General features: G+C 44.2%; 1 protein-coding gene across 1 annotated transcript in view; it reads left to right on the top strand.

Annotated features, from left to right (window-relative positions):
• Positions 1-26,137, top strand: part of OTOG (otogelin) — a 93,265-nt gene that overhangs the window by 27,849 nt on the left and 39,279 nt on the right. The window contains exons 17-28 of the mRNA XM_036765102.1: positions 282-414; positions 1,331-1,508; positions 3,258-3,382; positions 3,960-4,172; positions 5,410-5,584; positions 10,878-10,952; positions 12,380-12,423; positions 14,253-14,406; positions 19,892-19,999; positions 22,045-22,183; positions 22,785-22,919; positions 24,814-24,960. Coding sequence (XP_036620997.1) covers positions 282-414; positions 1,331-1,508; positions 3,258-3,382; positions 3,960-4,172; positions 5,410-5,584; positions 10,878-10,952; positions 12,380-12,423; positions 14,253-14,406; positions 19,892-19,999; positions 22,045-22,183; positions 22,785-22,919; positions 24,814-24,960 — 1,626 coding nt within the window. The remainder of the gene's footprint in view (positions 1-281; positions 415-1,330; positions 1,509-3,257; positions 3,383-3,959; positions 4,173-5,409; positions 5,585-10,877; positions 10,953-12,379; positions 12,424-14,252; positions 14,407-19,891; positions 20,000-22,044; positions 22,184-22,784; positions 22,920-24,813; positions 24,961-26,137) is intronic.

The following is a 26,137-nucleotide window of genomic DNA, read 5'->3' as shown; positions in this document are numbered from 1 at the left end:
CTTCATATGTTAAATGTGTGTGGTGATATGAGCCAGAAGGTCCATTAAGAGAATACACAACTTCAGTCCTGTGTCCACTAAAGGAGCATGTGTGCTGAAGCTAGATGTGAACTGATAGCAATTGGGGATGTAAAAGGAGTCTCCATCTGTAAAAACTTGAGGTTAGAAGGGTAGGGGGAGAAAACCTAGGTAGGGCTGAGATCCATTGAGTGAGAAGATCCCCTTTTCTGCCTGGCTTTTATGTGACTGGCCCTCTGACCCCTCCTTGCCTCTGTTTCCAGAACCAGGATGGGGCCTGTATCCAGTCAGTGACTGTGATTCTGAACCAGACGCCTCGGAGACAGGTGACCCTGACTCAGGCAGGAGACGTCCTCATGTCTGGTCAGTACAAGGTCACCTTGCCTTACACGGATGGTAAGATGGGGAATGGCAGGTGGGAAGTGCTAGGTACCCTAGATTTCTTGGGCTCTGTCAGAGCCATTAATCACCATTGCCACACTCTTAGACATAGGAGTAGTACCCATGCCAGTGGGAATATTGTATGTATGTCCCAGGATGTGATGTGGATGTTAGCTCTGTCCATGGAATCCCACATTTGGAAGGAATCCTTTCCAAACCAAGGGGACCCTCAGAAATCATTTAGTAAAACTCAGCTTTGACCAAGAATACTCTCTATTACATCCTAGATAATCCCTGCTCATTTAACTTCGGCCTGAAGACCTCCAAGGGAATAGGGACTTCCCAGACACCAACTCTATTATGATTTATTCTCAATTCCTGAAACAATGTTATTAGAGTATAAGTGAGCACTGAACTTTGAATAGGAGGATCTGGATTCAGATCTCAGCTGTGTGACCACAGAAATGTCATCTCACTCCTGTAAAATGGGGACATTTTATACTAGGGCTTTGGGGAGAATAAAACACAGCATTTAGAGTAATTTGCAGCTGTATAATGTAATATGTATGTGCTGATCATATCAACAGAAGTGTTATAATGGGGTCATTTCTGACACTTTATGAGATTAAATAGTCCCCTAATAGTTTACATTTCTTCTGGATGAGGAAACTGGGGCACAGAAGAATTCTAATAGCAGGGGCTTCAGTAGGATGGTCCCCACTCTCAGTGTTAAAGTGAGGTTATGCCCGACACCTTTGTAATGGAGTTATTGCCATACTCTATTATTGGTACTGACATGGGTTTATTTCTGTGCTCTACCAAACCAGGCTGGAGCTTAGCATTTGGGGGGGGAGCCTTGTAGGTAGGGGAGGGTGCTAGCCATGCTCCCTGAAGCCGTCTTACCACCCCTGACCACCAATGCTTCTCCCAGATGCCTTTGAGATCCGGAAGCTGTCATCTGTGTTTCTGCGTGTGCGGACCTCTGTTGGGGTGCAGGTGCTGTATGACCGGGAGGGGCTGCGTCTCTATATCCAGGTGGACCAGCGATGGAAGGATGACACTGTGGGGCTCTGTGGGACCTTCAATGGGAACATGCAAGATGACTTCTTGTAGGCAGTGGTCTCATAGGGTTGTGGAGGGAAGTGGGGGGAGAAAGTGGGTACAATTTGTGGGGAGGGGATAGGGCAATCAGGGGTGCCTAGAGCTTGCCAAGGTGCTATGATTTGAGGGATTACAGGAAGCTCTCCCTGCTCCCAGATATCTTCCCACAGCCCATCATGGTGCCTGAAATGCCACCATTAGAGCTTCATCCTTTTGTAGTCATTCAGGTAGAAGCTTTTCAATCCCTGAATATTTCCCAATATTACCTTTAAATGTCTAAATATTCCCAAGTATTAAGATTTATAGTTCAATATAATTAATAATCACTGTCTCCTTAGTGGGACTTGTTGACAGGCAACTGGAATCCATAGCTCAGGAACAGATTGAAGGTGGGGCGTGCCTTAGGGATGATACAGGATTTGGAGCTGTAAGGGATGCCTAGAAGCTAGATGCTAAGAGGATTTGGCTGGAAATGTACCTCCCTACCCTGCTCTTGGCAATCTCGGGGCTCAAGACCCAGGTCTTTTGTTTCATTCTCCCCCTCACTCCTCACCTCCTCCTCACCATCTCTCTCCTCTCTGCAAAGGAAAGGGGAATTTTTTATAGTGACTTTACTTCCTCATCTAGAAAGTCAGAGCCTGTTATGTTCTGGTTCAAATGTGGTGACTCAGAGAAAAGAGTTTGTCATAACAATCATTATAGAAACTTTCTGTTCAGGAAAAAAGGGAAGGATTTCCCCAACCAGCCCATTAAGCCAAGAAGAAATGGGATATTTAAGCAACAATGAAATGTGGGGCTGGCCACAGGATTTCAGAGTCAGAGGGTATCTCACATGTAGATAGTGATCTCCTAGTCCTGCTTTCCTCATTCTTCATCCATCCATTCAGCCATACAGGAATGAGAGAGAATCTACGGCATCCCCAAAGTGGCCACCCACCCAGCCTCTGCTTGAAGGGAGGCAGCACAGAATAATGGATAAAGCATTAGATCTGAGAGTCAGGATGACCCGAGTTCAACTCCCTGCCTCAGACACTAGCTGTGGTGCCTTGACCAAGCCTCAGTTTCTTCCTCTGTTAAATGAGGGGTTTGGATTCAATGACCACTAAGATCTCTTCCCATTCTAAACAGATGACCCTGGGTTGTATGTCCTCTGCTGAGGGCAAACCTACTACCTCTTGAGTCAATTGTTACCATTTCTTGGCCAACTCTGATTGTTAGGGAGGCTTTCCTAACATCGAGTCTAAATGTGCCTCCCTGTTTCTGTCCATTTGTGCCCTCTGGGGCCAAGTAGAACAATTGCAAGACACTTCCCAGGTGACTGTCCTTCAGATACTTGAAAGACCCCTTGTCTCATCCAATTACACCGAGTCTTCACCAGTCTGAATATCCCCAGTTCCTGCAGTCAGTTCTTGTATGGCATGTTTTCTAGGGCTTCTGCCACTTTAATCTCCGTTTTCTTGATGTTTTCCACATGGTCAGTGCCTTCCCTACAATATGGTGCCCAGACTGAGCACAGTATTATGGATGTAGTCTGACCAGGACAGAGGACAGTGGAACAAATGCCCCTCTCTTTTGAACAGTCTTGCTCTTAATTCAATTTGTGATCACATAAGTCTAAGTCCAAAGTCTGCTAGGCTCTTCTCCCTCTGTGGAGAATCAAGAGAATTCTGGGTAGAAGTCCTGAACCCAAGCTTTGTATTGTGGCATGCTTGTGTATGTCTATGCATATGCAAAACCTATTCCTTGACTCTCCGCAGGTCCCCTGTGGGTGTTCCAGAGAGCACCCCACAGCTCTTTGGCAATTCCTGGAAAACACTATCGACCTGCTCCCCAGGCATCTCCAGTTCCCCTCTGGATCCCTGTGATGTACACCTGCAGGCTGGTGAGTGAGGACATTTGGGGTTCAGCAGTGCTTGGGCAGAGGTTCAGTGAGGGGCACCTTGAGTGGGAGGTTTGGGATTGGGCCAGGGGTGTAGAGAAATTGTGGTTTGCAGGAGGTAGGGGAAGAGAGGGTCTGGCAGAGATGAGGGCAAGGAGTAGAAGTAAAGAGAAGGAGGGCAGAAGATAAAGATAAAAGCTGAGTAGGGGACCAGACACAGCTATCCCATTAACAGTGAGGGACAGCCCAGAGATTAAGGAAGAAAAATGACTTGGCTTATGATCAGGAGGAGGGAGTGGGGATGGACCATAGACAATGGGGGTCAGGTGCTAGAAATGGTTCTGTGGTTAATATCAAGGTAATGTGGTTTGCTGGACTGGGAACCAGAAGGCCTGGGTTCTGGTCCTAGCTCTTCTTTCTGCACCTGGGCAAGTCCTTCCCCTCTGTGACGCACCATTTAGTTCTCTGCAAAATGAAGGGGTAAGAAGTAGGAGTATCATAGTTTCCCCAAACTCTAATGTTCTTTGGCTCTGTGGTGAGGCCAAAGAGCCCAGAATCCCTCCCTCTTGTGTCCCCCTAGCATCCTATGCGGCCGAGGCATGCAGCGTGCTCACCAAGGATCTGTTTGCACCATGCTCCCCTTATCTGAGCCCCATCCCCTACTATGAGCAGTGCCGCAGGGATGCTTGCAGGTGTGGACACATATGTATGTGCTCTGCACTGGCCCACTACACCCATCTGTGCCACCGCCATGGAGTTACCATTGACTTTCGTACCCAGCTCCCAGACTGTGGTGAGTAAAGCCTGTGTGCGACCCAGCTTTGTGCTTGCATGAGGTAGGTGTTGCATGGTGTTTGATTATTGTTTGTATGCATGGCCAATCATCCCAGGGGGCTGGGGTCACCCCAGGGGTCATCATGATTTGATGTTCCTTCTTCTCTTAACTCCCCCCCACCCCGTCTTGGCAAATATATTTATCTCAATGAAATCAGTTTAAAATGACGATCGAAGGTTACCTTGAAGGGGAAAAGCTGTTCCCCATAGGCAGCCTGAGAAGAAGATGAAAAATGTAGCTTGTCAAATTACCCGCATTCAAATGATGGATATTCTTTCCAGCCCAGACCTCACAACTGCTCTTTCTTGTTCTGACCTTAATGTCAATACTGAAGAATGCAGCCTGGGGCAGGGCAGGGGGAACCTATCTATTTCACTCCCCCTATCCCCTTCCATATTATCCCTGTGTGTCCCTGGGCTGGTCACTTAACCTTTGTCTCTCTCAGTTTCCTCATCTGTAAAATGAGGATGATAATGGCATCCAACTTATAGAGTTGTTGCAAGGATCAAGTGAGATACCATATGTTAAGTATTTTCTAACCTTAAAGCAGTACTTTTAGTACTATTGTTTACTACTATTGCTACTACTACCACCACCACCACCACCACCACCACCACCACCATCACGACTGTTACTACTACTACTACTACTACCACTACTACTACCACCACCCCACCACCACCACCACCACCACTACTACTGTTACTACTACTATTACTACTACTTCTACTACTACTACATGAGGTTGTTGTTGTTTGTCCGTCATTTTTGAAGAAGTGAGGACGTGTGAGTGAATTGGATTTAAATGAGCCAGTTTCTCAAAGTTGTCAGCCTTACTCTCTCTTCCTGAGTCACTGAAGTCCAGTGGCAGGACAAAAGTCAAGATGACTGGCGATGGCCCAGGAAGCAGTACATGACCTTGAAATCTTCAATACCTGCTTAAGCTGCCTTCACAGCCATTGAAACAAATTGTTCTCATCCACCCCTTCTGCCAGGGAAAATCTCCACATGCTTGGGGTAGACATCCCCCTAACTCACTGTTATTATTCTCCATGGGGTTGGCCCATCTGTTTCTCTCATTCAGTGCCTCACCCATTGCCTTGGCTCAAAGGGGAACTGCACATGCAGTCGGGGATGGGGGCACATTGGCACTACCTTCTCTGATCTGTGACCTGACTGATTTTCTTCCCTGTAGCACTGTCCTGTGAGGCCACTAAGGAATATAGCCCTTGTGTGGCGAGCTGTGGGCAGACTTGCCAGGCCTTGGCAATGCCAGAAAGCTGTAGTGATGAAGAGGACCACTGTGTAGAGGGCTGTGCCTGCCCTCCTGACACCTACCTGGACAACAAGGCAGAGAGATGTGTCCCCAGGTAGGGAGACCCTCAGACTCAAGCACCCCTCTCACCCTGCCCCCCCAATGAAACAGAAATTCATTTGACCCTCAGGTTTTATTGTTTCTTAGAAGTAAGTCTTGCCTGGATATTTTCTTTTCCATTTTCTTATTATGAGTAAAGACCCTCATCCCTGGAATGAGTTAGGTCAACTTCTTCATTAGACTTCTTCCTATGACAATAATCATAATATTTCCTAGCATTTATAAAGTGCTTTAAGGTTTACAAAGCATTTTACCTGTATCATCTCCTTTGATCCTCACAAACAATCATGTAAGGTATATATTATTATCCCCACTTTACAAATGAAGAAATCGAGTCTGAGAGAAATTAAGTGACTTGCTTAGGGTCCCACATTTAGTAAGAGGTAGGAACTAAACCTGGGTCTTCTTGACTTATGGACTTATCTATGGACTAGATGTCTACATATGCCTTCAGCAGATATCTGCTATCACCACTGTTGCTATTATTTTCATAACATATAGAGTCTTGAACACCAATTATATAGGGTTTGCCTCTAACACTCAACAGAAAATGCTTCTTCTAAGGTCACCATTGACCTATTATTCGCCAAATCCAACAATTGATTCTTAACCATCATCTTCTTTGACCTACTGGTCACATTTGGCATAATTGATGATTCCATTTGGATTCAATTGAATAGGTATTTAATAAATGCAAACATGAAGTTAATCAACAGTCAATTGACAAATGCCATGCACCATGGGAGGATACAAAGAATGAAATAACCTCTACTTTTTTTTTTTGCTTCAATACTTTATTCAGACACCAGCAATTCTTTCTCTGGGGATGGATAGCATTTTTTTCTTTTTTTTAAATCATTTTTATTTAATATTTTAGTTTTCAACATTGATTTCCACAAGATTTTGAGTTGCACATTTTCTCCCCGTTTCTACCCTTCCCCTCCATTCCAATTTGGCATATATTCTGATTGCCTTGTTCCCCAGTCAGCCCTCCCTTCTTTCACCCAACTCCACCCCATCCCCTTTCCCCTTACTTTCTTGTAGGGCAGGATAGTTTTCTATGCCCCATTCCCTATATATCTTGTTTCCCAGCTGCATGCAAAAAACAACTTTTTTTTTGAGCATCTTCTTTTAAAGCTTTGAGTTCCAAATTCTCTCCCCTCTTCCCTTCCCACCCACCCTCCCTAGGAAGGCAAGCAATTCAACATAGATCACAAATGTGTCATTATGCAAAACACTTCCACAATGTTCATGTTGTGAAAGGCTAACTATATTTCCTTCCATCCTATCCCGTCCCCCTTTATTTAATTTTCTCCCTTGACCCTGTCCCTTTTCAAAAGTGTTTGCTTTTGATTACCTCCTCCCCATATCTGCCCTCCCTTCTATCATCCCCCCCCCTTTTTTATCCCCTTCCCCTTACTTTCCTGTGGAGTAAGATACCCAACTGAGTGTGTGTTATTCCCTTCTCAAGTTGAATCCGATGAGAGTAAGATTCACTCATTCCCCCTAACCTGCGCCCTCTTCCCTTCCAACAGAACTGCTTTTTCTTGCCACTTTTGTGTGAGGTAATTTACCCCATTCTATGTCTCCCTTTCTCCCTTTCTCAATATATTCCTCTCTTACCCCTTAAATTTATTTCACTTTTTTAGATATCATCCCTTCATATTCAACGCATCCTGTGCCCTCTGTCAATATTCCCTTCAGCTCCCCTAAAACTGAGAAAGGTCTCATGAATTACGCATATCATCTTTGCATGTAAGAATGTAAACATAACAGCTCAACTTTATTAAGTCCCTTTCTTGTTTACCTTTTAATGCTTCTCTTGATTCTTGTATTTGAAAATCAGATTTTCTATTCAGCTCTGGTCTTTTCACTGAGAAAGCTTGAAAGTCCTCTGTCTTGTTGAAAATCCACATTTTGCCTTGGAGCATTATACTCAGTTTTGCTGGGTAGATGATTCTTGGCTTTAATCCTAGCTCCTTTGACCTCTGGAATATCATATTCCAAGCCCTTCGATCCCTTAATGTAAAAGCTGCTAGATCTTGTGTTATTCTGATTATGTTTCCACAATATTCAAATTGTTTCTTTCCAGTTGCTTGCAGTATTTTCTCCCGGGAACTCTGGAATTTGGTGACAATATTCTTAGGAGTTTTATTTTTGGGATATTTTTCAAGAGGCGATCAGTGGATTCTTTCAATTTCTGTTTTACCCTTTGGCTCTAGAATATCAGAGAAGTTTTCCTTGATAATTTCTTGAAAGATGATATCTAGGCTCTTTTTTTGATCATGGTTTTCAGGTAGTCCAATAATTTGTCTCTCCTGAATCTATTTTCCAGGTCAGTGGTTTTTCCAATGAGCTATTTCACATTGTCTTCCATTTTTTCATTCCTTTGGTTCTGTTTTATAATATCTTGATTTCTCATAGTGTCACTAGCTTCCACTTGCTCCAATCTGATTTTTAAGGTGGTATTTTCTTCAGTGGTCTTTTGGACCTCCTTTTCCATTTGGCTAATTCTGCCTTTCAAGGCATTTTTCTCCTCATTGGCTTTTTGGAGCTCTTTTGACATTTGGGTTAGTCTATTCTTTAAGGTGTTATTTTCTTCAGTATTTTTGGGTCTTCTTTAGCAAGTCATTGACTTATTTTTCAAGGTTTTCTGGCATCACTCTCATTTTTCTTCCCAATTTTTCCTCTACTTCTCTAACTTGCTTTTCCAAATCCTTTTTGAGCTCTTCCGTGGCCTGTGACCAATTCATATTTTCCTTGGAGGCTTTTGATGTGGGCTCTTTGACTTTGTTGACTTCTTCTGGCTGTATGTTTTGGTCTTCTTTGTCACCAAAAAAGGAATCTAGAGTTTGAGTTTGAGTCTGAATTTGAGTCTGAGTTTGTTTTTGCTGCCTGTTCATGTTCCCAGCCAACTTACTTGACCCTTGAGCTTTATGTCAGGATATGACTGCTTGTAGAGTAGAGAGTATTTTGTCCCAAGCTTTAGGTTCCAAGCACTGCTGTTTTCAGAGCTACTTCTACTCCACTGCCACCCCAGGCTCTGTCACAGCAGTGCTCCTCCTCCCCCTAGAACTGCCAACCAGGACTGCAATACAGATCCAAGCAGGGCACAGCAAGAGAATCTGCCTTTGTGCCCACAAAGCACTCCTTGCACTCCCTCTCTGATCCCCTGCTAGATTTCTCCCACCATGTGAGCTAGGGACTCAGGAAGCAGCTGACCAGGAGCTCTGGAAGCAGCCTCAAGAACTTCCTGCTGCTGTCACCACCACTGCTGCACCACCTCCACCACTCCCAGGGCTGGTGGTCACCCGCTCTAAATGCATTCCCACAGTTTCCCAAACCTGCTCTTTGATGTTTGTAGGTTGAGAAGTCTGGCAACTTCCACAGCTCACTGATTCATGACCCCAAGGCCTGTTCTGGCTGGCTGACTCCAGGTCTGGTCTGTCCTGGCACGGCCCATGCTGGGCTGCGCTCTGCTCCCAGCACAGTGTGATAGACCCTTCCTGGTGACCATCCAGGCTCTCCTAGGCTGGAGACCTGTTTCCTTCTGCTATTTCATGGGTTCCGCAGCTCTCGGATTTGTTCAGAGCCATTTTTTAACACATATTTGGGGGAGAGCTTAAGCATGTCCCTGCTTTCCAGCCATCATTTTGGCTCCGCCCCCTTGATCAATAATCTCTACTTTCAAGGAGGCACTGTTCTATCTTCCTGGCATTCAGGACACTCCACAATCTATGTTTTCTAAATTTCTAAATCTCTACTTTCCTGAAACTTATGAACTGGCCAACCTGACCTACTTTACTGCCTCTTGAACATATTAAATGTTTTCCTACCTTCACACTTTTGCTTCCATCATTCCTACTCCTTGGATTACATTCCATCTCTCCTCTACATAGCCAAATTCTGACTATCCTTTAAAACTCAAAGTCCTTTTTCTCTATGAAATTATCCCAAGCTACTCTAGCTCACGGAATCATAGAATCCAAAAATACAGTATATGCACATACATATATATTATACACACAAACATACACAAACACATGTATGTATATGTGTGTATGTGTATGTATGTGTGTACATATATGTATGTATATATACTTACATGTGTATATATGCATATATGTGCATACACACATGTATACATATATACATATACACACACATACAGACACACACACAGACACACACACATATATATGTATATATATGTGAACATTTTCAACTACTTTGCCATATTGTTGAATGATAACTTGTAGTATATGGTATGCTGGCAAAGGTTTAACAACCAGGTCTCTGAAAATGCATAAATACTTTTAAGTTTAACCTTCAGTTTTAGAATTTTCTCTATCACTTTCTTAAGTCTAGAGTTGGAACTCCAGACAAGACAAGAAATCAAGCCCTGCTTTGTAGCATTTGCCAATTTCTTAGATGGAAATGCTCAAACCAAAAATTTAACAATAAGCTCTTGTGAGTCAGTATAAGCTGGCTCCAATACTCCTGTTTGTGGTCCACTGAAACTTTTAGATCTTTCTCTTATCACTAGCGTCTATTCAAGTTTCCCCATCTACTTCTACTGTTGTATTAAAAACATGAAACAGCCCTTGTCTCTAAGTAGCAGGAGGTATGTGATATATACACAGATAAGTAAGTACAAAGTGACTTGTGGAGGGAGGGACATCAAAAATTGGATTGGGAAAAATGTCACAGAGAAGGTGACTCCTGGAGGAAGGCATGCCAGGCATAGGAGCCAGCTTGTATAAATACATGGAGGTGGGAGATGCTAATTTTAGGGAGTAACTGGTAATCCAGTTTGGTGACACACAGCATGTGTGAAGGGTAAGACTAGTAACATGAAATAAAGTTGGAAAGGAAAGTTGGAGACCAATGGCAGAGGGCCTTATCCAGCTAGCTGAGGGCTTTGTATTATATATTGGCAGCAATAGGAAGCCAGGACTCCTTAGCAGAAGGGTTACACGGTCAGACCTTTGCTTCAGCAAGATTATTTCAAATTGTAGGATAAGGGGAGCCTCAGGATACTCATATATAGGGAGCAGAAGATGGATGATGAACCAGCAAAAGAGACCAAGAAGAACTGCTCTGCTAGGTAGAAGGATCAGAAGAGAGCAGAAAGAATCCTAGAAACTAAGGAAGGAGGTTTATTCCCATTAAACTTAATCTTTCATGAATGTTTGGCAGGCTGGAATTTTGCATTGTCCGTGCCTGTCAAGATCTGTGGGGATCCTGATTTCTCTCACCAACTCACGTTTCTCTGTTCATTACCACAGGAGCCAGTGCCCCTGCTATTTCCAAGGAGTTGATTATCCTCCTGGAGAAAACAACATTCCATCCCTGGGCCATTGGTGAGCTTGCTGAGAGGCTATGTCAACAGATGTGAGCATGTGCCTGGTCCTCACTGGCATCATACTGACCGGTGGAGCTATCCTCGCACTGGCCATTTGGGGTCACCTGGGTGCAGTTGTAATACTCAGCTCCTTTAGGGTATTTACAGGGACCCTTAGAAGCCATAAGAGAATCAAAATGCATAGTATTTCCAGAGCTGAAGCTATTCTATGCATTTTTGGACTGCTCTATCTTCAATAAGTATGTGTGTGATCCAGCTTTCCTGGGCATCTTGTCACTGGCTGGCTGGACTATTAATCAGAATCTTGCCAGTCAGTCATGGGCTAATAGCTGATTAAAACTGTCACTGACCACCCATATGAAGACAGAGGTTGGCCAACCAATGGGTGGAAAGAGGGAATGAACTCCTTCTACCCTGTTATCTGCCCCATAACAATTTCTAGAGGTCCACTAGAACAGAATTCCCATTCCAAACTTCTTTGAATGGGGCTATTTTCCTGCTCAAAACAATTTGACTGAGAGACAGTATTGTGTAGTGGATTGAGAGCTAAACTCAAAGTACAAAACACCTTGCTGCAGGTCTTACCTCTAACCCGTACTGGCTTGGTGACCTTGAAAGTCTTTTAACTTTTCAATGCTTCTGGCTACTCTCCAAAAATATACATGACTGACGGGAATTGGGAGGAAGGGAGTTTCCTCACAAGGAGTTCCCTTGAGAGTGAAGTCATAGGTCTAACCTCTACTCCCCACTCCCCAATAAAAACAAATATCTACAGCACTTGATTAGCAAGAATTCTGTTAACAAGAACCTTCTCTCTCTGGGGCTCATACTCTCCTGAGCCCAAGGTCTCATTCTCTCATGCTCCTTTACACTCTTACATGTACTCACATACACTCCCATGCCAATGGAGGATGAGTACAAAGACAATAAGACAAAGTCAAGGTCACATCTGCCTAATCCACTGCCCCTTCTCCTACCTCTGTCCATGGTCCTGGAGGAAGAGACCAGAGGTGCAGGATGGCTGCCCCAGGATTCTGTGGAATCGTCAAGGACTAAACAGTCATGAAACTCAAAGGCAGGAAGGTGTACTCAAACATTTTAGGAAGACTTTCAACCATGAGCACCTGGAGCCTGAAGGATTTCCTTTGCAATTTCTAATAACCAAAAAAAAAAATTAAATTCCCCAGAATTCCCCCCTTTCTTACTTCCTCAGATGTGCTGGTTAAGATCTGACAGTATGTCTTAGCATTCAGTTTGGGGACAGTATATACACTATGTGGACTATAGGAAACTTGGTCTGGTCCCTGGAAAGGCTAGCTATAGGGGTGTGTGTGTGTGTGTGTGTGTGTGTGTGTGTGTTTGTGTAGGCAGAAAGGAGGGCCTCTCCCACTGTTTGACTCATACATGGAATCTCTTTCTTTGAAGTCACTGCATAGATGGAGTCATGAGTTGTTACAGCAGAGCACCAGGTAAGGTTGGGGGGGCATGGGAGGAGGGGGCAGCTTGGGTCATAGGGTCATAGGTCTAGAGGTAGAAGGGACATCAGAGGTCATCTGATCCATTAGATTCTTCATTTTTGGAGTTCAGGTGACTCCTCATTTTTCAGGTGAAGTGTTTGAGACCCAGAGAATTGAAAAGATTTGCCCAAGAACAGACATATAGTTAGAGGCAGAACTTAGATTTGAACTCAGGTCCTCTGATTCCAAAGCCAGCCCTCTTTCCATTGTACCATGATGAGCTAATCATTGAGGGGACCTTGATAAAATCTTTGTTTCGGGAAAGCCATCTGCACTATCCAAAGGGAATGGAGTGGAATCATATTATTAAACAATATAGTGAACATTTATTAAGCACCTACTATGTGCCAGGCATTGTACTAAGCATTGGCAATACAAATAAGATTCCACCCTGAAGTAGAACTGTCAGTGGGGTGGGGGATCAGTGTACAGGGGCTGACAGGTATAGGGAGACAGAGTAGAAACGCATCTGTCAAGTAACTTCATGGAGCTTGTCTGGACACAGACAGTCACACACACATGGGTTCCTAGGTTTTAAAGCTAGAAGGGATCTTGGAGAACATCAAATCAACCTTCTCATTTTAGAGATGAAGGAACTGAGAAGGAACACAGAAGGGAAGTGACTTGGTCAGAGTTGCATAGGTATTAAATGTGGAGCTTAACTCCATTATGTCAAAGAACCCTTGTTGGTGCGCTTATGTGTATGTATATGTATATGTATATGTATATGTATATGTATATGTATATGTATATGTATTTCATTAAAATCCTGCCCCAGGTACTTACTAGCTGTGTGGCCCTGGGCAAATCACTTACTCTTTCTGGGCCTCAGTCTCCTCATCTGTAAATGAGGTGAGACTCAATGATTTCTAAGGTCCCTTTCAGCTCTAAGATTATGATTCTATGAAATTTTAAAAAATCATCTTATTCTTCTACTCTACCCAACCCACACACACACACACACACACACACACACACGCACACACAGCACCTGTTTTTTCCTTTTGCCCCCTGAGGAATCTGCCACCTGAAAAGAGAGACTTATGATTCTGCCTCTTAGTAACTTGGAGGCAAATCCAGGAGCTCTCTTATCCTGTCCAAATGGGTTTGTCATTCAGTCAGTAGATCACCTTGATCGATCCAAGTCTAGTTGGAACTTTGAGCAGAGGTTACAAAAAAACCCTCAAGGACCACCCCTCCATAATAATTGGGGTGACAAAAAGAAAAACAATAAAAGAATAATTATCTTCTAAATGGGGTAGAGACTATATGTGAGCTGATTGGAAGAGAGTCAAAGATTAGGATGCCAGCTGAAATAGTCAAGGAGGGTTTCTTGACTTGATTTGGGCTTTGATGGATGAAGAGGATTTGAATAGGCAGAGGAGAGGAGGGAATCCTTAAGGGATCTTAAGTCCTCCTTCTGGGGAGTCACATGACATTCTTTCCTCCTTCTGGGTTTTAATGTTCCCCAAGTGTTGTTGTACACACTGCAGATTACAGGGGTTCAGATGATTTAAAGCCTTATGGAAATTTCTCTTTTCTGTTTGATTGTTGTTCTGTAAGGAAGATAGCCACAAAGCATTCTGGGACTGGGAGAGAGGAAGAATCTGGAATGGGAGTAGAATGGTGATCTTTGACAAATCTGGACTGCATTTTTTCAAGTCCTAGATAGCAGGGGGCTCTAGAATTGTACCAGAGGTTGATACCCCACCGCCTGTGAACCAAGTTACCTCCTATTGTCTAGCATCCCCTGTCCTTTACTGTCTCTGACTGTCTTTCAGTCTCTGCCTGCCCTCTGGGCCAGGTCTTTGTGAATTGTACTGACCCCCATGTGGACCTTGCACTGAGCAGAGAGAGGACGTGTGAGCACCAGCTGCTGAACCTGACTGTGCCTGCCCATGGACCATGTGTCTCAGGCTGTACCTGTCCCCAAGGGTATGTATCCAGCCCTGCTGTCTCTATTATACTTGGGATAAGTAGGAAAGGCCTCCTATTAAAAAATCACATTTGAACTGAGCCTTGTGGGACATGAGGGATTCTGAAAGTCAAGTCAGTCACTCAACCAATCAATAAATATTTGTTAAATGCCTACTTTATACCTAGCACTTTGCTAGGCAGGAGGGATACAAAGATGGAAGTGAAAACTATTCCTACCCCCAAGGAGCTTTGCAGTCTAGCCAGAAAATACAACACCTCACATGTCTATGAATATTTAAAAAAACAGCATGAGGAGGGAATGCATTTCAGGTATAGAGGAAGACATATATGCAAAGATAGGGAGGCAGGAGATGGGAATATTGTGTAAAGGGAATGGACAACCTGAATGAAATAAAGAATGATTGAAGGGAAGTCATATGAAACAAGACTTGAGCTAGATTGCAGAGGGCTTTGAATGACAGGCTAAGAATTTTGTAATTTATCTTAGAGGCAATTGGAAGCCATTAAAGATTATTGAGCAGGAGAATGACATGGCCACATCTCTGTTTTAGGAATGCAGATTCATCAGGAAGGAGGGGGTTCAAATGCCTCCAGAGCCAGTTCACATGAAGATGTTTCTGATTGATATTCAGGTTTTATCTTCTCCCTCTTGGATCCATTTATATTTTTAATAGGAGTCAGTGAATTAGACCCAAGGGATGAAGCTGTGATAATGGAATTCCAGGCACCAGTGGGGGCAGGGATATCAGGATGGATGGGGCTGGGTGGCTTCCTGATACCCATGGAACACCATTGCTTGACAGACTGGCCTTGATTGGGTGGTTTTCTCTTTCTGTTGAAAGGAGTGACAAAGATGGGAGTTCTTTCTCCAGCTCTAAGTAGGAGAGATTTTTCTTTTTGGAGAGGTGGGGGGGGGGGGCAGACAGAGCCTGAGAAGTGCGTGTATACATAATGAAGGTCTTATATACCTGGGGGATGTTGTCAAGATCAGACTGGCACCCTTTGGGCAAATGCCAAAGGCTTTCCCTTCCTTAGAATTCTTCAGGCAGAAGTTAGATGACCACTTTTCAGATCTATTGTACTAATGATTTTTTTTTCAAACATGTGCCAGACTACATGGCTGCCAAGGCCCCTTTCAATTCTAAAATTCTTGGATTCCTTATTCCTACCTAGAGTCTTCCTAATTACAAATCTGATGGCTTATAGACTACACTGTGCTATAAATAAGGAAAGATGTTCAGAGATGAGAAGTGGCTTTGCCTGAAGTCACACAATAAATTGGTGGCAAAGCTAAGACTAGAACCCAAGCATCCTGACTCCTAGGTCAGTGATCTTTTCACTACCCCACGCAGCCTCTTTTGATAACTATATTTAAATGTAATTGGTTTCTTTTTAATCCTTTTAAAATTTTATTCATTTAAGAACATTATTATGAGAAGGTGTTCCTAGGCTTCACTGGATTGCCAAAGGGGTCCAGAACAATAAAAAAGATTAAGAACCCCTACCTTAGAAGATGCCCAGGCTGGGTCTGTAGGGGGCTGACTCAGAGTCCTGGGACATGCCACTCTTGGTGTCTCTGGATCAGTCATTGGATATGTTTTGGGCATTCAGCCTTAGGAAATAGCTGTGGAAATGTTGTGGCCAGCTTTCTGGGCTGGGTGATTTTGGGGGTCCTACTGGGTCATTGTTCCTGCATCACCTCTACAGCTCATTACATATCCTGGCCACATCTGTGAGTCCTGGGATCAGAGCATAGAATCATAGGCTCTTCAAGCCTTAGGACTGGAGGGATCTCAGAGGGTGTGGAATCTCATCCCTGATCAAGAGAGCGTTCAGCCTTCCCTTAAATACCTCCATTGATAGGGAACTCACCATCTCCAAAAGCAGTCCATTCTAATTTGGGACAGCTCTAATTATTAGAAAACTTCCTTTTATCAAGCAAGCTGAAAATTGCCTTCCTATATCTCTGTCTCCCTGTTTTTCTCTGGGGCTGAGCACAGCAAGTTTAATCCTTATATAGAGAATAGGAGCCAGGTCCTCCCTCTGCTTGCCTTTTGATTGTTACTCTTCTCTCTCCAAGCCAAGGTCTTCCAATTTAGCTAGAATTCCAGGTAATTTCTTCACCTTTTCTGTATTCAGGACTGTGGAGCTAGCTGCCCTGTGTGCATACACAAGAGCGTGTATCGTATGTGTTAATAATAATCACCATCGTAATTGACAGTATTTATACAGAACTTTAGTATTTCATTTGATTCTCAGAATGATCCTGTAAGGTAGGTACTATTATTGTGCCCATTTTACAGATGAGGAAACTGAGTCTGAGAAAGGTCAGGGGACTTGTGCAGGGTCACATAGCTAGTAGGTATCTGGAGCAGAATTTAAACTCAGGTCCTCCTGACTCCAAGTCTAGCACTCTATCCACTGAGCCCCCTGGCTACCTAGTATTCTCCATGTCATGCTCTGTATGTGCACATGGAATGTATGTGCTACATGCCATGTGTCCTATGTATGCGAATGCTGCATTTTGAGATTGCAAGAGGCCCTCGGATTGTTCGTGTATAAAGAAGACATTTTACGACTTGTCCCTGGGATGAGATGTCTGAGGAGAGATTTTATTATTTATTAATGTTTAGTCTATCTAATTTTGTGGGTCTAAGGCTTGATCTATAGTCTTTAAACTGTGTCCTTTAGCCCATCCTAATATCATCTGTCACCTTGATGAGTGTTAGGGCCTGATTCAGGCTGTGGAACAGACATCAAAGAAGAAACACCTCAGGCATGGGGCCAAAAGCCTGGGCAGTTGCTTCCTAGAATTCTGTTTAGAACGATATGGATGGATGGATGGATGGATGGATGGATGAATGAAGCAAAAAGCATTTATTGATAACTTACTATGTGCCAAACACTGTGATAAGCCATGGGGATATAAATTTAAAAGCAAAGACAGGCTGTGCCTTCCAGAAGGCTATATTTTAATAGTGAGAGAAAATACACATAGGGAAGAGGTGGCCAGAGATGGGGCATTTTAGTTCTGAGAGTTGCAGGGATGGGGAGTAGGCAGGCCATGGTGGAGTAGGTTGATACACCCCTTCCTGTGGAAATAATACAACTAATTTTATCCTGGTTCCATAACTGGAGGGAGAAGGGAGTTAGAATGTGTATACTATACCAAGGCAATTGGCGAGACTGTGGGAAAGGTGGCTGGAGAGTTGGGAATGAAGTAACCACTCAGGGTAGCAGAAATGGGAGCTTGTGGCCCCTGGAGGCCTCAGGGGCTCAAACCTGAGCCTACAAGTCAAATAAAAATAGACATGTTAGAGGAGGGTTGGTTCACCCTTGTGTGAATGGAAGTAACAGGGATCGAGAAAGGACGAGAGTGAGCAGGGTTGGGATTGGATACCTGTAAGGACTGGAGCAGAGACCTTCTGTGTGCCTGAGAACTGGGCAGAAACATGGAAATTCAAAGGCATAGTCCAGGTTCTGGCATGCTCCTGCCATCCCTAGGCTCCCAAATGTGGGATGACCCAAACATGGAACGGTTAATCTGTATGTGCTTGTCATGGGCCCACAGTAATGGGCTGTGGCTGTGTATTCAGCTGCCCATCCCAAAGCATACATGTAGTCAAGGACATTGTACACATAGGCACATATTTACATTCATTCAATGTGTCTAAGTACTCACCTAGATAAACATACTGGTTAGATTGGTGGAGAGTCCAGTACAGGTTTGAGTGTGTGATTACCCCATCTCAGACAGGTGATGCATAGGTTTAGGAGAATGAATGAGTGTATGAATGAATGAATAAAAGAAAAAAATTGTCCTACTTTGTTCTCGAAATATAAAACCAAGACAGTTTCAGCCTTGAGAAAGCTTATATTCTAAGAGGAGGAAACAGTATACATGCTAGAATGGTCACTTGAGAGGGATGTTTAGGTTTGGGAAGTCATAGGGAGGGTTAGTGGAACAGCTGGGGAGTTGACTTGCCCTTTCTAGTAGCAATGATGGCATTCCAGAAGGCCCCCATTTATTCACTGGCATTTCTTAAGCTTTGTGGCATTTAAAAAGTTCGAGAGACGTAATTTCTGGGTAATTAGTTATTTTATTAATAATGCTAGCATTTTAATAAAAGGTCAGTGGGCACTCTTGAATGCTAAAAACCATCATGGCAGTGAGTTCACAGCTTATATGCCCTTGGAAGAGGGGTGTTCCTGAGGGTGGCAATCAATTCTGATTGGTTAACAATCAGTGAGAAAATAAATATTACAATGAAGGCTAGACTTATTCTAATGAACTTTGATTATGTCATTTACTTCTAAGTTACCAAGCCTTGGGCAATCTATTCAAAGAATTTATCCCCACCCAAACCTGAGTAGAAATTTGCATGGAGTCTCACCAAGACTGAGAAGAATTAATTTAATCTCATTATCAGTAGACTGAACTTTGAAATGAGGACCATAGAAAAAGGGGGGACCTTTGGATCTCCCCAAATCATTGGTGATTAATTATTTCTCCTTTGCCTCCTTTGCTGACATAGGCTGCTCCTAATGACCAGGTCACTAGCAGCTTATACAAATGAGAACAGAGGAACTCAGACCCAGAACCACTAACTTTCACCTGGCTTGAGCTGCTCTTATACCATTTCCCAAGGGCACTGGAAGGATTGGAGGTCTGGCTGGTTGTGCTTGGGTATAATCATGCCCTCCCTGAGTAAAGAAAATGGTCATTCTGGCTTACTGGAGAGGGGCTCTGGTCGGATAGAAAGTGACCAGATGAGGTGGCTTCCTGAAGGAAGAAATCAGGTCTTTGAAAGAGGCAGTATAGTGGAAGGGTGGAAAGAAGATGTTGGAGTCAGAAAGCTTTTGGAAATATATACTGTGTGGTCTCAGGCAATCATATGACCTTTATAAGTCTCACTTTACCTATCTGTTAAATGGGAAGAGTAATACTTGTTACACCTATCTTATAGAATGCTCCTAAGAGCATTGTGCATAAACTTGGAAAACTAAGTCACGGCACAGTTCATTATAAATCTTTTATATTCATCAGATGCTAGCATAAACCCTACTGTCTAGAAATAGGCACCTAGTAAGTTTGAAGTGAATTACATTGCTGATAAGAGAGGACAGTGTGTGTTGGGGGAGAGAAAGCATTGACATAGCAAAGCACTGATATCATGGGTGTGCCAGGGCCAGGAGCACACCTTGGGCAGCAGCCAGAGGCTGGGCTTGTGACTGGTTTGGGTCTGGGGATACAGATTATTCAGCCAGGTAGTCATCAGTGACTATGGGGAATTGGAAAGTCCAGATGGTGGAAATACTGGGCTATGGCCAAAGACCTGCAATAAACACAGCAAGAACCACCTGGGGTATGGACTCAGATTCTATGAGGACCATTTGGAGAGGGAGCAGGATGGCCCTGCTCCGCCTCTTAGGAGATGTGGATGTCTGATGTCTAAGCCTCTGTCTACATGTGTGTCTGCAGGTTGGTGAAACATGGAGATGAATGCTTTGTGCCAGATGAGTGCCCATGTTCCTGGAAGGGGAAAGAATACTTCCCTGGGGATATGGTCAATTCTTCCTGCCACACCTGGTAAGCTGACTGGCAGTCACTCTTCTGATAACCCACCCCTCAGGGTGTCTGCACTTTGAGAGGTGATCTGGGGTTCTGTGGGCTGCTTGGCAGATCTTCCTTTTCCTCTTATTGCCCTTCCATATGCACATGTATATGTTTCTGTACATCTGCATGTGTGTGTGTGTGTGTGTGTGTGTGTGTGTATGTGTGTGTGGGCACCTTGGATCCCATAACATGAGACCTCACCTGCCCTATTTGAGTGGCCCTGCTCTGGGATCGAAGCTGGGGGCCTCTGTAGGTGAATGAGCAACCTTGAGAAGGCAAGTAGTTGGTTGATTACTCCCTTGGGTTCACATTAGATGGCCTCCCCCACCATTCACTACTCAGATTTTTAAAAGATGCCTGAGAATTGCCTAGCTCAGAACTTGGAATCCTTGAGAAACCTGCAAAGTCCTCTTGTGAAAGGTTCAACTCATATTCTCTCTCTCTCTCTCTCTCTCTCTCTCTCTCTCAATCTTTCTGTCTCTCTCTGTCTCTGTCTCTCTGTCTGTCTGTCTCTGTCTGTCTCTGTCTCTCTCCCTTCCTCCCTCCCTCCCCCCCTCTTTCTCTCTCCTCCTTTCCCCCTTGGTTTCATCATCTATAAAGCAGGAAGTCTGGATTACTTGATCTTCAAGATCATTTTCAGTTTTAAATCTATGAGCAAAACCCTTAAATGTCTATGGGGTGCTAAAGCACTCTTTCCCTATTTCAGGCCTGGGGCCAGCTCTACCGGCCTGTGCTCTGGATTTGCTGTCATTCCCCTCCTTTGTCTCGAGGGGCAGAAATGGTAACTTCCCCTTTCCCTCTGTAACAGCACTAGACTAAAGTCAGGGGGTTGTTGCCGTCGCCTTCCTCAGGCCTCCTCTAGAAGGGGTCTCAAACTCTAGGGGTTTCAGGCCTCTTCACAGTTGCTGGGTTGTTGCTAAATGCCTCACCCCACTGCCTAATCCCTATATGAATCCCAGCCATGCCCACTCTCAGCATCTCCCTGCCCCAGAGCTGACTGCCTCCCTCTGCCTCTCGTCAGGTCCTCAGTTTTCACCTTCTCCACGCATCCTGACCCTGGTGGATGCTCTGGCCAACTACTCAGCCACCCCCACTCCATCTCTACTTGGTGGGCAGGTAAAACAACTCATGCTCTTCAGCTGCCTTCAGCAATTCTGCCCCCCTCCCCCACCTTGGGGCTCTGGACAGAGGCATGGCTGTTGGTCAGCTACTGGTAGCAGCAGCAGGAGACCTGACCTCATACCACCTCCTTCCCCCTGCACCCTTCCCTTCCCACCACTCACCAGACCTGTGGGACTGAGTCTGTTTCCTTTTCTCTCGTTCTGGGAGGTCAGATCAAAGGCACAAGCCCCACAGAGAGAGGCTGGGAGATCCTGTCGCCTTTGAAAAGAGTCTGGGCTTGGCTGGGTCAGGCTGGTGGATCCCCAACCTGCCTGAGATTCAGTTCATTTATTAAATATTTTCTCTGTACAGTGAATGCCTAATGGTTGTGGCAGGGGAGATGCAAAGAGAAACAAGGCAGAGGAGGAGCACATGACAATAAACATAATAATGCAAGTTAAATTAGATGTCTCCTTGGTGCCCCATCTTGCCTCCCCTCCAGTCTCTTCAGAAGACCACTCCCCATGTGACCAGAATTCAGAGAACACCACGTAGAGCAAAGAGCTGATGTGTGTGCCTGATGTGTCTGTAGAACAGCCCCTTCTCCTCCTTCCATTAACCAGCCTGCTTTGCATAATTAATGTACCTCCATTGAACTAAGTGGCCAATCAAGTGGCCGATTTTTGTCATCCTTATTTGTCTGGGGAGGGGAGAGATAGAGAGAGACAGAGGTAGACAGAGAGGAGATGGGGTATATTTGTATTTGTGTGTGTTTGTGTGAACGATGGGGCCATATTTGGAAGAGGGAACAAGAAAGAGGAGTAGAAAAGATGGCATGATAATTAGTCAACCAGAAGGATAGGCACAATGTAGATGTAGCTGAACTGTGTTGCCAGTGAGCCTACTTTTCCTTCCAGCGTGTGCCAACATGGCTCCTTTCAGTGTACTTTCCACCCCTGCCCTGCCACCTGTACTGCTTATGGTGACAGACACTATCGAACATTTGATGGGCTCCCGTTTGACTTTTTGGGGACCTGTAAAGTGCACCTGGTGAAGGTAAGCACATCTGGAGCTTCTGTCCTGCAGTGGTCTTCTGTGACTCATTTGGGAGTTCTAAGGGCAGAGTGGAGGATTCTGGTATTGACTGAGTCTCTGCCTGAACCCGGGTCTGGGCATGTGGCACAGTGCCCAAGGGAGTGGGAATGAATTTCAATGTCCTGGAGTCAGGGACAGCTCTGTGTATAAGCAGAATGGATGACTGCCTGTGTGATAATTTAAGGTGAACCCTCTGTCCTAAAGTATCAGTGACACTGCTTGTTCTTTTTCCCTTATAGCTTCATGTCTTCAGCTGTCCCCTATCAAAACACAGGTGTACTTAGGAGAGGTCATGCAGATATTTTGGGGAGAGACCAGGCCTTAATTCAGGGGTTCCCTGATAATTTTATAAGTGATCACTTTAGCAGGGGTGAATTGACCAGGGAAACTCTGTGTCAATGTGACAGTGGGAGGGAGGGAGCAACCTTTCTAGGAGGGAGGGAAGGAAGTGTAGACTGGTGAGGCAGAGTCAAAAAACTGGCTTAGCTCAGGGCTGGCTTGGACCAGCAGTGTGCCCTCTGTGTTTTTGTTGGAGTGATGTTTTTCTTCATTTCTTTCTTAGAGTACATCAAATTTCAGCTTCTCCGTCATTATGGAAAATGTAAACTGCTACAACACTGGAATCATCTGCAGGAAATTTATTTCCATCAATGTTGGCAACTCTCTTCTCATCTTTGATGATGAGACAGGCACTCCTGTAAGGTTAAGTCTTGGTGATGCTATGGTGGGGGGACAGGGAAATACACAGACCAGGGGTCATCTGGAGAATGCTTGGGCTTGTCTCTTCTGCAGAATTGAATTGAAGTTAATCAGAGACAGGCCAAACTGAGTTTAGGAGCATGGAAGTCAAGGTCCAAATGGCAGGTCAGCTCAGCAGCACAGGAGTGAGCAGACCCCATGCATTAGGATTGAGTTGTGGAGTAGTAGATTGGGGAGGGGAGTCAGAAGACCTGAATTCTGGTCCTATGCAATTTTAATTGAGTCACTTCCTCTTTCTAGTTCTCTGTTACTTCTCTTAAAGGGGAAGGGCAGGCTAGGTAAAGTTTCCTTCATGCACCATTTGAAAGGCTGCATGGTGTAGTGGATAAGGTTTAGAGTCAGGAATACCTGGGTTGGAAATCTGCCTCAGATCTTTATTAGCTTTGTGACTTTGAGCAAGTCAATTAACTTCTTATCTGTGAAAAGAGGAGGTCAGATGTGGTGGTGAATAAAATACCTTTCCACTCCAAATCTATGCTTCCATGATCTTTGACCTTCTGTGAGCCAAGGTCAGGTTACAAAACGGAGGTCAGAGCCTTAGAAGGAAAGGAGTGACAGGAGTAGGGTGAACGGAAAGGCAGACCAGACAATGACAAGTCAGGGACCTGTGCCTGTCATGGACCTCTTTGCCTAGACTACCAAGTGGGCCCTGACTCCAAGGCTCCAAGAGACATAGTCCTTTAATGGAAATGCAACTGTGCTTTCTACTACCTGTCTGGTCTCCTGATCATATGTGATTTGTGGTTTGGGAAATGGAATCCATCCTGGGTGATCTGGGACCTCACTGGTCTTATGGTTGCTTAGAGCATGGTGCTCTCACCATGCCAATGACTTGTTAAAGGCAGCTTTAGAGCCTGCTCCTCTGCTTGACTTCGGCTGTGGTCAGACTTGGGGTAAGGGTGGGAGGGCAGAGAGAGTTAGGTCCTCAGCCCTACCTGACCCACCTTATTGTGGCAGCAGCCATTGGCTTTCCTTACTTCTTATCTTATTGGTCTTGTCCAAGTGCTCTTGGCACAGGCAGGGACTGAACGCTAGGCTACAGACCAGGGAGAGGGCAAAATGGAAGCCTGACTAGGACATTCAAACCATGAGGCTAGGATCCTGACTAGGGACAAGGACTGACAGATGGAGGTGAGGGTTGTGTAAATGATGAGAGGACAAGGTCCTGAGAGGACAGGGTGCTGAGGAGGGGAAGGGTCTAGAGTATCTTACTAGGGATACTTGGGAATTAAGAAATATTTTTGGGTATTATAACTTAAGAACAAACCCCAAACAGAAAAAAAGTTTTAGAATGGAATTTATTAAGTTGCTTACAGAAGAGGAAAGCCAAAAAAAGTAGCCTGCTCCTCTTGATCCTGAGATCATGGAAACTTAACAGTGAGCCTTTGGGCTTCTTGGGTCAGCCATCAGAGATTCCACTTCTGAAACCAAATTCTTGGCTGACATTGAATCCAGAAGTGAAAAAAGTTTTAGGAAGAGGTTTATTAAGTCATCCAGCAGAGAGTGTGCCAAAAAAGGGATGGACTGCTCCCCCAATCCTCTGTGAGTTCAAACAAAGGAGCAAGGAAACAATAGCTGATCAGTATGGAGGTAGTTTCCAGATAAGACACACATGTTGCTTGAGATATAATGGGAGAAAACTTCTTACATTTCTTGTAGCAATCTCTGCTCCCCTGGAATATTTCTGGGATCCCCATACCTGGAAATCCTGAATTAAGCATTAAATATATCTAGTCTCCAAGCAACAAATTTTGTCTCTCAGTCACATGGGTAGGTTAAAGCAGTGCAATAAAGTTTACCCACAGTATTGATTGATTGAATGTTCCAAACAGAGTCCTGTGAGTTTCCTGGATGAAAATCAGGAGATACACATGTGGCGAGTGGGATTTTTCACTGTGGTGCATTTTCCTCATGAGCACATCACTCTCCTGTGGGACCAACGGACCACGGTGCATGTACAGATGGGACCTCAGTGGCAGGTAGGCAAAACCATGGAGCTGGTGACCTATGACCTTGGATCTCCAGTCTGACCACAAGATAATATAACTCAATTCAGTTAAACTCAATGAGCATTTATTCATTGTAATGCAAGCTGCTAGGCACTGGTGGCATAAAGACAGAAATGAAAACATCTCCTTGATTTTCTAACTCACTCAGAAATCAAACTTTCCTTCCTTAGCAGAAATGAAACTTTCCTTTTTCAGCTGATCATTTGGACCTGGGAACTTGATGAAAATGGTCTGCCCCTCTTTCCTCTACCCCATCCTTGTCTACTTCTCTTCATCCTTATTCCAATTCCTTGAATTTCTTTCATATCTTTTCCTTAGATTCTACCCCTTTTTTGCCTCCCCTTCCATGTAGAATATTAGAGCTAGAAGAGACCGTATGTTGTGATAAAAATTTGTGATAAAGAGACACTGAAGCACAAAGTTCCAAGCATGATCAATTTATTAGCAGTGCTAGCAATTACAAATAAAAAGGATCCAAGACTCCTCAGCAGCCAAGGTTGCATGTGACAGAACAGCTACTTTATATAATTAAGAGGATAGCAGTACAAAAATAGTCCAGTGATGTAAACTAAACTAAGACTGTGATTGGTCTGACACAGAGATGAAGGCTGGGTTTACATGTGGCTTCACTCAGAGAGGGAATTTCCATAGCCATGAAAACAGGAAAACCACAGAATTGACTAACATCCTTTGGAAAGTCTCATGATGGGCAAACTTCCTGTGACTAGGTTGACTATCTTCCCCCATGGTCAGCAAATTCACAGATATTTAGTTGCAGGTTTAAGGGAACTCAAGCTCACATAATGAGGGAGGTAATCAATGCACAATGGACTAATCATTAATACATAATAAATGGATTAAGCCTTATTAAGATAATACAAGATAAAGTGAGGTATCAATTTTCAATTTCACACTTAGAAATAATTTTGACTCTTAACTAAGAGTCAAGACTTAGGTTCCAATCTCAGTCTTGCCACTAACTCATTGAAGACTTGAGTAATTTCTTTTTGCGGGGCGGGGGGGCTCAGTTTCTTCATCTATAAAATGGGATTGAATTAGATAATCTCTAGAGTCCTTTCTAACTGTAACATTTTAGAATTGTAGATTCTATTCACCTTTTTATATTTCCCAGTCTTTCTACAATCTT

This window comes from Trichosurus vulpecula, chromosome 6, assembly GCF_011100635.1.
Source record: "Trichosurus vulpecula isolate mTriVul1 chromosome 6, mTriVul1.pri, whole genome shotgun sequence".
Lineage (NCBI taxonomy): Eukaryota > Metazoa > Chordata > Mammalia > Diprotodontia > Phalangeridae > Trichosurus > Trichosurus vulpecula.
The sequence above is the reverse complement of the archived record's forward strand: the minus strand, read 5'-3'. Positions and strand labels throughout refer to the sequence as shown.